Below are 17,493 nucleotides of genomic sequence, written 5' to 3'. Positions count from 1 at the left end.
CATGATGCTGTTTTATCTGTGTCAGTAATTTATAAATTTATGTTGTGGACCGTTTACTAAATTAGCGGCAGAATTGTGTACTGACGCTATGTCTATATTACCTGTCTGTCTTTTAGTAAATGCTTTAGACTATATATTTTTATTTAAGAGTTACGTATAAGCGTGAATACATTGACAGTGATTTTGAAATTGATCCAAGATAAATCATCCTGAAGAAAATGATGTAATTTACAGGATTGGTAAGACATTTACAAAGTATATAACTGAAGATGCTTTCATGGCAACTTAAATATACACCTTCCCTTATAAATATACATACATGTATATATGTATAACATGTCCCTAATATATATATATATATTAGGGATATGTTATACACCAACCAGCCAAACACATTTATGACTTCATATGACTTTCAGAAGAACTGTAATGATAATGTGTTTAAGATTGTCTTAAGATACTAACATATACCAAGCCAACATATTTGTCAAAACCAATATTAACTCTGTAAAGTTTTACATGTTTTTGTTTGCTTGTAAATTTATTCAACCTTTAGAGAGAAAAAAAAGTTTGCATACATCAAACATTATTATACTCTTTTTTTTGTTGTTTGTTTTTGTTATTTTGTTTTGTATCATATTTGGTACACCAGACTTTTATGGCTCATACAGTATGATATAGTAAGAATAAGGAGCTCACACAAAAATATGCAATTTTGCATTGATGTTGTTATTTATATGGCCAAAAGTAAGAAGAAATTCTGATCATCAGAAGTTTTTATAACAGTAAACAGACTGCTTCCATAAAGAATCTTGAGCAGCTAATCTCAGAAAATGTGATTAAATACCTCAGATACATACATATTTCTTGCTATTTAGTAATTTAGAATGAGGCTATTTATTTTATATGGCTTCATTATATCTTAGATTACTGACCAGCCTATACTGAACATTCAGTAAACTGATATGCAGGCACAGCTTAAGTGTTCTTTTGAATCTTTATTCATTTCCATTTAATTTCCTACATACCCTGTGAACGGAGACTGATAAATACTGCATCCATGACAACCAGATGTGGAACAGTATACTGGTATGCTGATCTGTCATTATAAAGACTATCAAGTGTTAACTCAGTGTTTTCAGTCGCATATCACATTGCTGCTGCTGTGGATGAGACAACGCTTGAGTCATAGGTAATGTGTTTAATGAGTTCTGCTGTGGATGAAAGGAATGGATGGTTTTCTTGCAAGGTTCTTATTTGCTGATGTTTAGAACAGGTAATCTGTGTTTAGCAATTTAATTCTGGTTAATTGTTTCTATATTTTACAATTGGAAGGCTCTCAAGTGGAGATAATCATAATCATTGGATTCCCTGTATAATCCTGTGTGGGTATTACATGCCCATGAACACGCTTGCATTGTTTAGTAGTGGATGACTGAGACTGTCTCCGCCAGTAAGGGGAGCTCTCGTCATGGCATATTTTCTGCTTCATTTAGTGTGGCTACTTTGATGTAATTTTTTAGCATCTCAAGTATGATGCTTCACATGATAAGAGGTGATTTCCCTTGGAGCACTACTCTTGTTTTGCGAAATGCTGTGTCACAATATTTTGAGTTTAGGTCTGGTGCATTTCAATTTTTAACAAGATGCTTTTGACAAGGAAATGCTAGGCCATAAAAGCACTCGAACAAGCAAACAAATGAGACTGAAAAAGCCCTTGTGCAAACATTTATTTATGCCAAGGATAATAAAAGTATGCCAGTGAAAAATTAAATAATTCAAAGCAAAATAAATTCAAAATGATTAATATAACACCAAATAACAACTGTGCAAAGAATACAGGTAAAGTGGATGATTAAATTATGCTTTATGGCTATATAAGTGTCATTCTGTATTAGAAATGAATGCTGATTTTTAATGGATGAACATACACATAATAGATAGCTGATTAAGCTATTGTGTCCCACTTTACCTACAGTCACCCTTTATTGAATGGCCCTGAATAGTTTCATGAAAACATGATTTAACATAAGATTCAGTCACACCATTCAGAGTCAGATATTTCCTACTATTTGCAGTCATCCATGGCAACACTGTATATCCGGTAACTCAACCAATGCTATTTTTTTCAGAGCACATGAGTATTAATGTGTTAATATTACAGTAACATTGCTGCAGTGTTTGTCTTGTTGCTAGGCTGATTATTTTGTAAATTTTAGTATGTAATGGAAAATATGATTTGCATTTACAATTATCTGGTTATATTGTAATATAAAAACAGCACAAAAAAAATCAAATTCATAATTTTAGCATTTATGTGTTAGTGCCTGTCTGTGCGAACTTCTGCATGTATTAAAAGGGCTTCTAAAATAGCACCCTTCATCCACTGCACTTAATCCATCAGGAGTTTACATGGGGACTCCAAAGGACAGATTCCCATGGCAACTGATTTATATCCTATTTAAAATGGGAGGGTAGTTTAATTAGCTTAACACTGGTTATTGCTCAAGGCCGGCCGTTCTTGATTGGAGGTCCATGTGTGTGAGGAGAGAGGTCATTGCTTTGTGGTATCCATGAGGTGTGCCTAACTAAATAGTAACAGCACCTGTGGATCCAGATACCCCCCTCTCCAGCACCTCAGTGGCAGCGACGCCCTTCATCTTCTGGGTAATTAATGACCAGCTTCAGGCTAAATGAGCTTCAAATGGCCTGACCACCAGATTACATATGGTGATTTTTTTTTCTGGAAAAATTGCACCTCTAATTGTGTCTCTTCAGTTGTTGCAAATTGAGACATTTGGTTTTGTTGGTTTCATGTGAGGGGGATTTATAATTGAATGAGAGTGCTTGAAGTGATTTGTTAATTAGTCAAAGGTGGTGAAAATCATGTACATCCTTAATATAATCATTCTTCAAACAAAGCTAATCTTTTGTAATGATATTAATTACACACAATTACTTGCTTAAATTGATCAGTGTGTGAAAAGCATGGCATGGCTATTATACTATTACGGAAGGGAGATTGAATTGTTTCTTTGAAGGCGGTTGAAATATGCTTTAGGTCAGAATCAGGCATTAGTTTTCAGAGACGGCTGGGTTTCTGGACCCCATTACTATCTTGTCAATCACGGTGCTTTCTTCCTCCTCGCTATGTGATGGCTGCAGAAAAATGAATGTCCAGCATCACGTATAGCAAATAAAGTCATATAAAGCCTTATAATTACAACCCCAGAATTCCTAATGATTTGTTCGTTTGTATTTTTCCAGCTCTTGTAAATACCGTTGCAGCAATTTGATGGAGAAACACTGCTTTAATCACCTTTAACAGGCTTTAGAAGAGAAGGGAAGCTGTTGTCGTTAGCTAATTCACTGGAACATGTTCAGATCTGTAGCGCTGATCTGTGTGATGGCATTAAAGATTTTTTTTTTAAGGATCTTCAGGAAAATGCTTTAATGCTCAAAGGCACAGAGGGCTGCTGAGATGGAGTATTAACCAGCTTTAGCTCAGATTCTCTGTTACCTGTGGGAAATTCAGAATAAAGGGAAAAGTAAAGTCGATATGCTTGTGTGTTCAGAATATTACTTAGATATATGTGAGGAATTTAGTAGTTAATGCTTAAAATGAAGCAGGATGGTCTGTTCCACAATAAACCAAAATGATCTCATGAGAAATCACATTTATTTCTCTATGCATATCACTGTCAAATGACAAACTCATTATGAAGTAATTAACTGGTGATTTATAAGATTAATTAATCAGCCATATGAGAAATCAGCAAAAGTGGGCATCAAGTCAACATTGTTCATTCTCAGTTCCAAAATAAGCAACATGCCCAAGTATGAAGCACCACATTGTTGTGCAATAGCAGATGGCACTATGTTTCCATGGTAACCAAAATAAGGTTTCATTAAATTGTTAGGGTGCTAATACCGTGAAGGATGATGAACAAGTAACCCAAGAAGCCTCATCGCTCTAGTTACAGTATTATTTAATAATACGACAATGTAGTGACACAACAAAGTAAATAACCCGCGTTACGCATTTCAGGTACCAACAATCTCAACTACTTTCTTTCGTAAATGAACGCAATTCCAACAAACGTGCATGTCTCAGGAGAGCGAGCGGGAAAAAAAAAGCCCAGCTGAACCTGAAACGGTGTATTGTGCGCCGGCTGCTGCGTTCATATTATTCTCATCATCTTCGCATATTTGGAGCGTTTCATAGCAGGGCTGCGAGCGGGCGCGCGCGCTCGGTGCAATATATTTTACTTGGAAACCGAAGTCCGAGGAAGCGCCATCCTGTGATTTATTTCCATGCCAACTTGCATACTTGAAGCGGTTTAGTTTTTCTTACTGTTTCTAACCGAAATGTACTAAGATCTCGCTCATCATCAGTCCTCACAGTGGTGCTGAACTGCAGTCTTCACTGTTGAGCGCTCGTCAGGGGAGCGGACCTGCATCCTAAAGCAAACCTTTCTGAGACATTGCAGTCCTGTCACGTCTTCGGCTCTCCTATTTGCCTCCACCACGAGAGCGGAGAGGAGAAGAAGAAGAAGCGGTTCAACGGTGGTGACATGGCAAGAAGCAGCATCATTTAAAGTGGTCCATCTTCCGCTCTTTTAATTCCACTGCAGTAACCTGAGTGAGTAGCGCACATTTCTGCTCATTAATGCCTCTGATATGGATCCGGACGCGGGCGGTGGTAAAGGCGGACAAAGGGGAATGCTAATAGAATACAATTTTAGCGCATTGGATTATCATTATGTGTTAATTATGTCTCTGACCGCGTAATATAAGGGCGTGAATCGCTCTTGGTTAGCTAATGAACATTGTGTTCAGCTTCCATAAGTTCAGCTTTTTCATGCAGTGCTTGAATGGTTTCCTTATATGTCTGTATTGCATGCTCTGTTCAAAGCTGGATCTGATCTTTGGGTCTGTTCTGCCGAAGAGAGCAATGGCTGGATTTCAGTTTAACTTTGACTTAAAAATATTTATGTGTCTTGTATTGTTGCAAAATATTTTTTTTTTATCATACTTTACCTCAAAGTACTGCAACTGCAAAATAATGATTTCTGTTACCCTAAAGATTTTGCTCCCAATAAAATGCTTTGCATGCATTAGTGGCAGTCTGAGGTCGCTATATTATTTCAATGACCTGTATGCACATATACTCCTTCAGCAATCAATATAACCTAGGTCTTATTAACATCACATTCCTAAGTGCCCTGCCGTGCACATTAGCTAATAGGTGCTCCTAGAGGAGGGGAGAAAGTAATATTTTCCATGGAGGTCAAATTGATATTCCAGAGTCATTAGCTGATTTAGAAACTAAAGCGAAACCTCTAGAGAAGCATGATGCCTTTAAATGGATTAGGTCATATTTTGCTTCTTCTCAATATCACTGTAACAAATGCAGCAGGCATTCTTTTAAGTCGATATTAAGCTCTAGTGCATTTGCTGACATTGGTTATTGAAGCCTTACTCTATTTTTCGAGTATATTGTTTGCAGAAAAAAAAACACCTGCAGTCAAAGCACCCAAGCTGCATTCTGCTCTGTCATACTGTATAGATGATAACCTCCCCTATTCTACAGTCATATCACGACTAACTTGTCAAAAGTCAACATCATTTGTATTGAGCAGTGTTCATCATCCTCTTTGTATTCACGCCACTAAAACTGTTGTATTTTTTTCAGTGCAGTGAAGGAGCTCTTGAGGCTATGCACTTGCCTGCTTTTGGTGAAAGCATGTTGTGGGTTACACTGCTAAGCACAATTGCACTTGGATGGATGACTCCTATCCCTCTACTTGATGATTCAGAAGAAATAGACGAGCCTTGCTTTGAGCCCTGCTACTGCGAAGTGAAGGAAGGCTTGTTTCATGTTCATTGTGACAGCAAAGGATTTACAAATATTAGCCAAGTCTCACAGTCATGGCTTAGACCATTCAAGCTCTACCTGCAGAAAAACTCTTTACGGAAGCTCTACTTCAACAGCTTTCTGCACTTGAACAATGCAGTGGCCATTAATCTGGGCAATAATGCCCTGCAGGATATCCATGTTGGGGCTTTCAATGGTTTGAGCTCCCTGAAGAGGTTGTACCTTCACGAAAACAAACTGGAAGTGTTCCGGAATGACACATTTCTCGGACTGGAGAGTTTAGAATACCTTCAGGCCGACTATAATGTTATCAAGAGAATAGACAGTGGGGCGTTCCGAAATCTCCACAAACTCAGAGTGCTCATCCTTAATGACAATTTAATACCCATGCTGCCGGCATTTCTTTTCAGATCTGTCTCTCTCACGCACCTTGACTTGAGAGGCAACCGACTAAAGACGTTGACTTATAAAGGGATTTTGGAATATATCGGCCGCAGTCTCATGGAGATCCAGTTGGAGGAGAACCCTTGGAACTGTGTCTGCGATATCATCCAGCTCCAAGCCTGGCTGGAGCGGATTCCATACACTGCAGTTGTTGGTGAGATCACATGCGAGTATCCTTTCCACCTCCACGGAAAGGACCTCAGAGAGATCAAACGCAGTGAGCTTTGTCCCTTATTGAATGAAGCCGAGATTGAGTCAATTCTAGGCATTCTCCACTTACCATTCTACACAGGGAGGGCGAGGCCTACAAAGCCGTCGTCTATAGTCTCCCCCAATCAAAACACTGTTTCCTCCGTGGAACAAAGAGAAAGACCCCCAAAGCCAACAAAAAGACCCAGGCCCTCAAAGACACCACCAACACCGCGCAGCGTGTTCCCTAATCAGCCGCCTGTAGCCGGATACCAGACGAGGCCGCCTATACCGATCATTTGCCCCATTGGATGTACCTGTAACTTGCATATTAATGACCTTGGCTTGACAGTCAATTGTAAGGAAAATGGGTTTCGGAACATTTCCGAGTTAATGCCTCGACCATTGAACGCTAAGAAGCTTTACTTGAGTGGAAATCTCATTCAGAGAATTTACAAGTCTGATTTTTGGAATTTTTCCAGTCTTGATTTATTGCACTTAGGAAACAATCAGATATTTTACGTGCAAGAGGGGGCTTTTGTTAATCTCCCTAATTTGAGAAGCCTTTACCTGAATGGTAACAACATTGTAAAGTTAACTCTTGATATGTTCCATGGCTTGCACAGCCTTGAGTATTTGTATTTTGAGTACAATGAGATACGAGAAATCCAGCCGGCTGCCTTCAGTTTAATGCCCTCCCTGCAGCTAGTCTTTCTCAACAACAACCTCCTGCGAACGTTGCCCGTGGGAGCATTCGCAGGTACCTCGCTGACACGCCTGAACCTGCGGAACAACTACTTTCATTGCCTCCCAGTCAGCGGCGTTCTGGAACACCTGCATGCTGTCGTCCAGATCGACCTGAATCAGAACCCCTGGGACTGCTCCTGCGACATCATCCCTCTCAAAGAGTGGCTGGACACGCTGAGCTTAGTAGTCATAGTCGGAGAAGTGGTGTGTAAGACCCCCGAGCTGGTCTCAGGAAAAGATTTACGCTCTCTGAATTCTGAAGTGATTTGCCCTGAGCTCCGACAGTCCTCGCTCTCTCCCGCCGAATCAGATAGCAGGCTTATCACCACGTATCCCGAGGTGGGGCCTCACCCGCCGAAAGGTGCCATACCCCTCTCTGTTCTCATTCTCAGCCTGCTGGTTCTGTTCGTGTCTGCCTTCTTTGCTGCTGCGGCTCTTTGCGCATATGCTCTTAAAAAGCGCGAAAAGCTACCCTTTAGGAAACAAGGGGAAGTGGGCCTGGCAGGCATTCAGATGGAATGTGGAATATTCACAGAGCAGCCACCCACCTTACCAGAGACTCCTCCTTCCAATCACGTGTACGATAGCATCGGTGCTCCCTCCTCACACATGTGCAGCAACCCTGTTTACAAAAGCGGACAGGAGTCAGGGCAGAAGCATACATTCACAGAGACAAAAGAGAGCGGATCGCACTACAGAACGCTGGTGGAGAAGGAAAAGGAGTGGACCATGGCGATCTCCAGCTCCCCCATTAACACTATTGTCACTGTCGGTGCGCCGTGTGGTGACATTTCCAGCTTCCATGAAAACGGAATACTCTGCCCGACTGTCATTGATAGCCAAGGTCCCACGCCCAAGGTGGGATTAGTGGACAGTCTTTTTGGCACAACATCCCAGTTTAGCAACCTGTCTGACAGACACACGCACCCTCCCTCAGAGTATCCACATGCCAAACAGGATGTCAGACAAAAGCAAATGATCACAACCACCACAGGGACAAGGACAGGATGTCCTAATCAAACCCAAAGTGATTACCCTGAGCTGAGGGCTAGACTCAAAACAAAGATGGATTACATTGATATGCTGGAGAGGTCATATCAATTTTAAGACCTGTCAGATATAAGACTGCACATCCAAAATGAAAATGGTAAGATGGAAAAAGAATTTACGCAATGTGCGATGGTACGGTTTTCCCTCAGGTTGCTCTGGAGGAAATCCCTCGATCCGATTTTTTAAAGTGCCTTCATAAGAGCAGCCAGCAATGTTGTAAATGAGTATTTTTGTATCACAGTTTTATTTATCTAAAATACATAGATTTACATTAGAGGGAAAAGGATCCACTGCTGTTTCCAGACTTTGCGATGTTGGTAAACATGTGACGCAAATTATACATATGAATGCAGGGCGTTTGGTCTTGGCTTTTAACTTGTTTGCATTGAAAACTTCAGAAATATTTTTTATTTAACTGAAAATGGTCCTTCAGCAATAGAGATACTGCAGTTATTGTATAACTGTTAAGTGCTTTGTTGAATCTGTATTTTCAAATTGAGTAGATTGGCTTTATTGGGACTTATTGAATGGTTTTATGGACCATGGTTTTATGGACATTTTAATGTGTTAAGGTCAACACATGTAAAAGCTTGGGGACTATCGATCATGTCTATGGATGTACCTTTTCATGGTCTATCACACAAAAAGGCGAAGACAGATCTGTGCATATATTTATTCTTAGATTTCAGTGTTGCAATTATTATTGTAAGACATCATGTTAAATCAGTGTATAACGATTATGCTTCTGGTTTAGCCTTCCTTTAAAAAAAAAAACCCACAAATTCAATAAAGGGTGCTAAACTAAGCCAAGTTCTGCAAACTGTACCATTTTGAGTAGCGAACATGTAGATTTTGGCCTCAACATAGCATGCATACACACACACACACACACACACACACACACACACACACACACACACACACACACACACACACACACAGCACTTTATCCATGTGCTTATAGTATGCTTCAGGCAAGATCCGAAAGAACAAAGTGTTTCAAACTAGACCTTGATATGCTGGAAACTAGTAAATAGCAGTGTGAAATTTGTCAGAGATTGCATGATATTGACACAGTCAATTTGCGAAAGACTCTTGTCAGGTCACTCGCAGACCTGGAGGAGAGGAAGGAGAGAATATGTGCAGCATTCTTATAGCATCCTCTGCAGTCTCCAGTCCCCTGAGTGTCCATGGGAGGGCATCAGTTAGATACACCTATTCACCATGCATAAGCTGGCTTAACCTAGTTACGCAGCATTGCATAAGGGAGAAAAATACCCTCTTTGGCATCATACTGTAAAAGCCTTGAATAAAACCAAACCTGGAAAGAGATGAAACTGAATATTTATGAGTGTCGAAGTTCCGTTATCCCACGATTTGACGTTTGTCATTTTTATTTCCTCATTCTCATGATCTTCTTCCATAATTTCTCCTCTGATTGCATGAAATGCAATTACAAACCTCCACTCAGAGCTATCTGAACACATTAGCCCATTTCAAAGAGCTACAGTAAACATTAAAGTAATGGAGCGTCTAAAGTACGAAAGTGTGTGCCTGAATGTTTTAGCTGCTCACAAAAGGGTTTTGCTGTCGATTCGGCTTCTCTTGAAATTGGCCAGTCAATGAGCTGAAAGTCCAAGGACACGTGTGTGAAAGGAGGATAACGTCAGAGCGTGGATCGGCTCTTATCGCGCTGCCCCTGTTTATTTTTGCTAATGTTGTACTTGGCAGATTCCATCCCTCACAGGCCATCCATCATTTACACAGTTGGACGTTTATAACGGCATTTCTGCTTCTGGCATCCAGATCTGCTTGTCAAAGAGAGCAGCTTCCTAACCACCTTTCCTCGGTGATAATTCACAAAGCTTTTGTCCAAAGTATGAGGAGAGATAATCCTCTCAATGCCACTCCAGTAACCCTCATTATATGCCTCTGCCGCCCAATCCCACAGACGGCCTGGCCAACTGATCCTGTATGCAGCGAATGCGATCGCAGGGGCAGTCAGCTGCTCTGCTACATAGTGCTCATGTGCCTCGCCAAGACAAAGTGGCATTTAACCAAGAGACCATGAACAGAGAAAAACGGGCAAATGTGAAATGATAGCTTATGTTTAATGGTTGATGGAATCAAACTAACCAGCAGTTACTTTCTTTGATAGTACTGTGTGACTTTTTTTTGATGGGAAGGCTCCTAACATAAAGTGGCATCATTATGAGGTTAATAATTACTTCTGAAAAATGCTCTCAGAACAGCCATTTAACAAAACACCATTATTATGAATTCTGAACACGACATATGGCGATGAATGCGAAAATGTAATGTGTCGCACCGCGGATAATGTGTTCCCAACACGTAAATGAGCCACAAAGTACCTGCAGAATTTTCAATGGGATGCAATTAGTCAGCAAACGGTGTGTGCCGTTGCTCTCTGACATTTGCATTTTTACCGGAGACTGTGGCCTTTTCCTCTGGCTGTCACGCCTGTAATGTTTCTGCTCAGACATGCCATCAAAACCCCTGCCCCTTGGGAAATTCAGGGACACCACAGTGCAGGCAGTTGTCATTTTACTTAGTTGAAATGCTGGACAGCTTGGACATGGTTCATGCTGTCGTCAGAGCTGTTCTTGCTCAAAATGTATCACTGAGCAGAAAAATATGAAAAAGTTTGCACTGCCTTGCATATAGATCTGTTTAGTTTTGACAAGAATTTGGTGTGGTATTGTTTTGATAAACCCTCAGCAAATGCCTTTCTAATATTGACGATACCTTTCTATATTGACCAATATTGCTGCGGTATTGTGTTGGGTGATATTTACTGCATGTGGTTTGCTCTTTAACCTTTCACTATATTGAAGTTGCTTGTTTGAGAGAGAAAAGAGGAATAACAAGAATGTGCTTGAAAGGAACAGGTAGGGGACACAGAGAAAATGGAAAGGTTCTTTAGAAACCACATTTTTCGTTTAAAATGAAAAAGCCACAAGACGTCTTTAGATATAAGATTTTAATTTAAAACATCTTTCTGTTTTATTGAACTAATTTTATCCCTATTGATTACTGTACTACAGTATACTATACTTTTGACATGGTAAACAGCAAATATAACTATAGAGACAATATAACTATTGTCAACAAATCTTGTATTTAGCTTGATAACATTTTTGATTTGAAAAAAATCAGACTGTTTAGCTGTTACCACATGCAGCTCTTTTAGTAAGGATGCAAAATATCAAAATCTGTACCATACTGGTTATTGTCCAGTATATTAATCTTCAGTGAATAATCAGTGATTATTTAATATATAATATTTCATTTTCATTTTCCATATTTATTGTTTTATATTACGTGAGTCTTAATGTCACTGATAAAGTTAATTTTTTGAAAAAAATAAATAAATAATAATAATAATTTAATAACACTTTTAAATGTAACTTCAAAATTAATATTCTTTTTTCATATTGTACACTACAATGCCTAAAATCACTTTTAAAATTTAAAATGATTTTTAGTGTTTTATTTTCTATTTCTTTTTTCTTTTTCATTTATTAAGACAAAATAGTATAGCATGTTAATATATTTAATATCAGTATTGGTATTTATTGGTTAAAGATAAAAAACCTGATTCTCAAATCAGCTCACAAACCCTGACTGAAAGATAAACTGTGGTTGCTAGTTTAGGAAATGATAAGAAAATATTACCTCACACCACAAACTTCTCTAAATGTACAGCCAGTGCAAGAACAGGCTGGTGTTTTGTATGCTGTACAGGTTCAATCTCTGTTTGAAGCAGCTCTGACACCATGCTGAGAGCTTTGTCTTGGGAAAAGAGAGTAGGCTGCTGTCAAACCAGATCTTTTGTTTCTCCTTCTTTACTTTTCCTTCTTCATCTGGAATTAAACTCTGCCAGCAAGGAGAAAAGTTGTGTTTTAGTGTCTGACGAGTGACTTTTTATGCCCAATTTCTTCATACAGTGCACAGTGCTGATATAGTCAGCGTGAGCTGGTTATTCCCTGTCCGTGGTGCTGAATTTCTTTTGTGCAAAGGGTAGAGAAGGTATCAGCAAGGCGTTCTGCAATGCCTTGTGCTGTGCTGTGCAGCTTTTGCAGTGTGCTATTTCCTGCACTGGGAGCTGTTTTATGCATTTGAGGATGAATCTAGAATCTAGTACACTATGATGCAGCCATCAGCACCGTCTCTTAACTCCACCATCTGCTGTAGTTCTTGGACATTTATGGGAGATCTGTCAGTGTAATTGTGTTTTTGTCTTGGCTGGGAGGGCATTGATCTGACCCTCGGCATCTAACGGAGCACCATCACTGTCTCAGTAATTACATGTTTTCATTAAGAAAACTTGATCAGCGTGGAAGGGGGAGACAAAAGGAAAACAAAGCAAATTATATGTGGTATTTGTTTATTTGAATGTCTTGAGTTTGTATATTTAAACATTCGAAAGTAATGCTTTTTATCTGTGATATCTGCCAAAGGGTTTACTGGAAATCACTATATAACAAAACAGGCTTTTTCGAAGTTTAGATAGCATTGGAATGCTTTTATACTGCGTTTTATTTTTTAATTAGGCTTATTAGTTATTCTCAATCGAGAATTTTGCTGATCATGTTTTTGCCAGCAGCATGTTTCCAGGAAGAATCTTTCACCTAGCAAATTTCTAATGTCTTTCTGCAGCTTACACAATATAAAGGGAGAAAGAGACAGACATGTGCGCACAATGGGAGTGATGATTTTATTATACTAATATTAAAAATGCTGAAGGTTACACAGAGGTGTTTACGTCTGTGTCAGATAGAGCTGCTTTGGGCAGGTGGGAACTAAATATGGAAAAATAACATACAAACAGGCGAAAAAATAAAGCAGAAAAAGCTCAAATGGACAAAGCAAGCTCTTTGTTATAGCTCTTTATTATCCTATAACTACACATTTTAATGTCCTACTCAATCATTTATTATAGAAAATTATGTTAGAGATTATGTACAGTCAGTTGGTCATTATCACAAAATATGACAAGGTAATCGGGACTGTATCAATCTTATATTAGCCAGAAGATGTTTATTTTGCAATAATGACCATCTGATTGTACATTATCATTGCTGATCACTAAATAAATAAATACGTGTACATGAAATGTTGAATTGTGTTATCTTGAATCTAAGAAAAAAATACTTGCACAAATAAAAAGCGTTACCATGGACAATGGTGAATATAGTTTGCAACAGTTTGCTTTTAGAAGTATTAATTTTGTGAACAGGGGAATTGATTTTAAACAATAATGTACCTTTAAAGACAGATCTACTATGAGCTACGTCAATAGCATATGCTTTTTTGAACCCTCCCAACACTCTCAAACTACGACAATATCCATAACATGCATATTTTGCAATAAATATGAAAATATGTTGTTTTATATATAACTAACATATTGAAATCAATAGTTTCATATTTCACCTTTGTTTTTTTAATGAATTGCTATTCTTAGTGCTTAATGGGATAGTAGTTCTTTCCCTCAGTAAAGCCTTTAAGTAGACAGTTTTGTACCTTTTTCTTTTTTCTCTGATTTTCAAAGACTTTTTTGCTTCAAATTAAAGTTTGTAACGTTGTAATTCATCTTGTAGCTTGTTGATTTGGTTCATGGCTTATAACTCTAAAGCAAAGACTTTTTTTTTTATCCCTAAGGGAAAATGAATAGGAAAAATACTTAAGAAACAAGACCACTGAAAAAGCAGACAGGCACTGTTGCAGTCTATTAGGAAATATCTGAATGCTAGCAGCATAATTGACCATTCAGAATCATCTATTCTAGAAAGCCATGTTATTAAATAATATACTGCAGTAATGGTGGAATTTAATTTCATTATAGAACACTAGTTTCCATATTTAGCTAATTACAAGATTCCACCGAGCTAGATAACATGACAACTAGCGAAATGTACAGTATAAGTGCAACCTTTTTTTAATTGTTTTGACAGAATGACAGAAATAGTTTTGCAATGTTTTTATAAGCAACCTGAAGCTATGCAGTGTTTCTGCATGATAAGACATAATAATGTTAATTTTTTATATTGGATGCAACAATATAATTACAAAGAGAGCATAATTAGAGTCTTTTGCCCTTCCACCTTAAGAATATGAATATGAAATATCTGTGGCGAGAAATATCCACACATTTTTTCTTTTCCCTCCATTTTCCTTCATTTAAATGAGAGTGCTGACCCTATATGATAAAAAATAGAAGAGGGGACAGACTGCATTCATTTTGAGAATAGTGATTAATTACAGATGTTACTGAGACAATGAAATATAGATCATACCGACTGGGACTCCAGCCGGGTTTACTCAGTGTCAGGCTCTTCCAGTTTTGATCAGAGGAAAAGAAATTCATCGCTGAGCTATTTGGCACAGGTTTCCGTGATCATTAACATTCTCTTCAAAGGCTTGCAAAAAAGCATGCTAACCAAAAAAGAGGGAGAAGGAAAGCTGCGATTTATTGTGACATGCTGTGGTAGATTTATCTAGATATTTTGTTTTTGCAGCGTGTTGCAACTCATTTGGAGCTTGTGGCTTGTGTAAATGGCGCTCCGAAATGAAATCTCTAAACCAGATCCTCGACGAACATTTGCTTCGGTCGACAGATGCACGAGAGAACGAAATGGAAAAGAGAGGATGTGCGAAGGAAAAGGCGAGAGAAGATATACTTTGCATGGCTGAGATAAAGGACAGATCATTAGTCAGGGCTCTTAATATAACTGCAGGAACAGAAGAGCATAGCACTGTCAGTTTTTAGACATTTGGGATCTATTTTAAATTTTATGTGTGCTTATTTCACAACTATCTGCAGAGGTTTAACATCTAGCTAACATTAAGAAGTGTGTGTGGGCATGTTTTTTTTATACTGATGTCTTGAGTTAAGATGAAGTTGAGTTTTTAAACCTTTTTGTTCTCTTATAACCATCTTTTAAACTCTTAAAAACAATGACTAATATTTGTTTTATGTATATAGAGTCCACCTACGTTTTGGAACATTTCCAGAGGAAGCAATATGCAAAAAAAACAATTCATTTTTATGACAAAATGCAAATCGTGATTCATGAAGACATCAAAACTTTGCACTATTTGTTTGAGCGGTGTATCATTGGCTCAACCTGTTTGGGGCGGAACGACCTGATTTTTTTGTAGAGCATTTAGGAAATCTGTTTGGAAATAATCATTATTGTTGCAGTTCCAGTTGGTTTTGCTAGTGCTGCTGAAATTACTTGAATGCACAGTCACATACTGCACTGACCACTGTTATACCTTTGTTTTCAGGTTTACTGTATGTCATTCATCCAAATGAGTTCAGAAGAGATGCTACTTATTTGGTCAGACAACACAATTTTTTGCACAGTGGCTTTGTAGCACATTCTTTCATCTGGTTTTGGTGTAGAAAGACAAACCTACTCTGATATTGTGATCAAAGACAGAGGTATACCTCTAAACCATCAGATTCATCCTAAAACAACTCCACAAGTACATGACCATTTTTAAACAAATAATATTTTCATTCATAAAGGACACAAAAGTGATAGTAGATTTCTATTTTAAATAATGCTGTTTTTGAACTTTCTATTCATCAAAGAATCCTGAAAAAAATATCACGGTTTCCAATAAATGCTAATTAAACATTGATGAATTTTTTTTTTCCATTATTATTAATAATAAGTAATATTTATTGAGCAGAGCACCAATTCAGCATATTAGAATGATTTCTGAAGGATCATGTAACACTTTAGACTGTAGAAAATTCTGCTTTACCATCACAAAAATAAATTATAATTTGAAACAGACAACAGTTATTTTAAGTTATAATAATAATTCAAAAATAACAGGTTTTACTGTATTTAAAAAATAAATAAATGCAGCTTTGGTGAGCAGAAGAGTCTTCTTTCAAAAGACCCCAAACTGGCAATTTAATGTTTCAACCCACAGATGGTGATAGAGAGGCCAAACTTACGTATAGTGCATCTTTGAAGGGACAGATCATCCAAAAATAAAAATGTACTCACCTTCATGTTGTTTCAAGCCTCATATGACCTATTTTCTTTTGCAAAACACAAGAGAAGATATTTTAAAAAAATGTCTCAGGGTTTTTTTTTCTTCATGCATTGAAAGTAAATGGGATTCAGTGTTGTTTATTCCCTAGTGTTCTTCAAAAAAGTCCTTTTTGTATTTGACATGAGAGTGAGTAAATCATGACAGAAACATCATTTTGTGAACTGTCCTTTGAAAGAAAATAGAAGGCTTTTGTTGTGCCTGATTTCTGATTTCTAATATCTAACCAAAAAAAAAAAAAGTGCTATTTGTGGGTTGTGTTTCTCAGTCTGCATTAACAGTAGTTTTGATGATGTTTAAAGTCACCATGAATTCATAATTCATATTTTAACAGAATATTGCAGTGTTTACTATTACTATATTATAGACATCTCTTCTCTGCTGATGTGTGCACTGGCATGAGGACGGGACGAATATACCTTCCCTCCAGCAACCTGTCACTCACATAAGAGGCCAGCAAATAGCAAACAACAGCAGTCTAATAATCTAATCAGTTCCTATGGACAAAATCAAGTCCCATGATACATTTTTTCATTTGCGAAGAGGTTTGACTCTGATATATGTCACAATAGGGAAGAAAAGATAATTGCAACTTCCGTTTCATGATGACTTTTAGACTGATCTTCCTTTTGTAATTGATTATAAAAAAAATCCAACCTTGAAATGTCAAGGATTACACAGTCATTTTTAAGTGAATTACAGTACTACATTACATTACATACCATTACCGGAATTATGGATTAAAACATCAGTTCTCTAAATATCCAGTTTAATGCCAGTGAATCTGCTCATGCAGTTTATTTTCGCAAGTCTTGCTGAAATTTAGTGGAGTGAGCAGGAGTGATACGCTAATGTAGTTTTCTCGAAGCCTTTTTGAATGTTGATGGCAGGTTGTTGGTGTCAAGGGATGAGCCTGCAGACTTCATAATGAGAGTGAGAAGATTCACCATCCACTCATTAGTACCATAGTGAAAGGAAATTTTGTACCGGGGCAAAAAAAAAAGAAACAAATGTTCACAAGCTGTCCCATAATGCTCCAATAAAAGCTGTAATGATTTCCTCAGTTGTAATGAATGGGTATATCTATA

General features: G+C 37.8%; 1 protein-coding gene across 1 annotated transcript; it reads left to right on the top strand.

Annotated features, from left to right (window-relative positions):
- Window positions 1-1,829: 1,829 nt before the first annotated feature.
- On the top strand, window positions 1,830-9,113 carry LOC109056764 (SLIT and NTRK-like protein 3). The gene is made up of 2 exons (XM_042718587.1): window positions 1,830-4,642; window positions 5,696-9,113. Exon 2 carries the CDS (start codon window positions 5,720-5,722, stop codon window positions 8,363-8,365), a length of 2,646 nt encoding a protein of 881 aa, XP_042574521.1. The 5' UTR covers window positions 1,830-4,642; window positions 5,696-5,719; the 3' UTR covers window positions 8,366-9,113.
- Window positions 9,114-17,493: the final 8,380 nt, after the last annotated feature.

Source organism: Cyprinus carpio, chromosome B2 (assembly GCF_018340385.1).
Source record: "Cyprinus carpio isolate SPL01 chromosome B2, ASM1834038v1, whole genome shotgun sequence".
NCBI lineage: Eukaryota > Metazoa > Chordata > Actinopteri > Cypriniformes > Cyprinidae > Cyprinus > Cyprinus carpio.
The sequence above is the reverse complement of the archived record's forward strand: the minus strand, read 5'-3'. Positions and strand labels throughout refer to the sequence as shown.

What these genes read in the sequence shown, in the direction of transcription:
- LOC109056764 (XM_042718587.1), top strand. Translation starts at nt 5,720, where the DNA reads ATGCACTTGCCTGCTTTTGGTGAAAGCATGTTGTGGGTTACACTGCTA.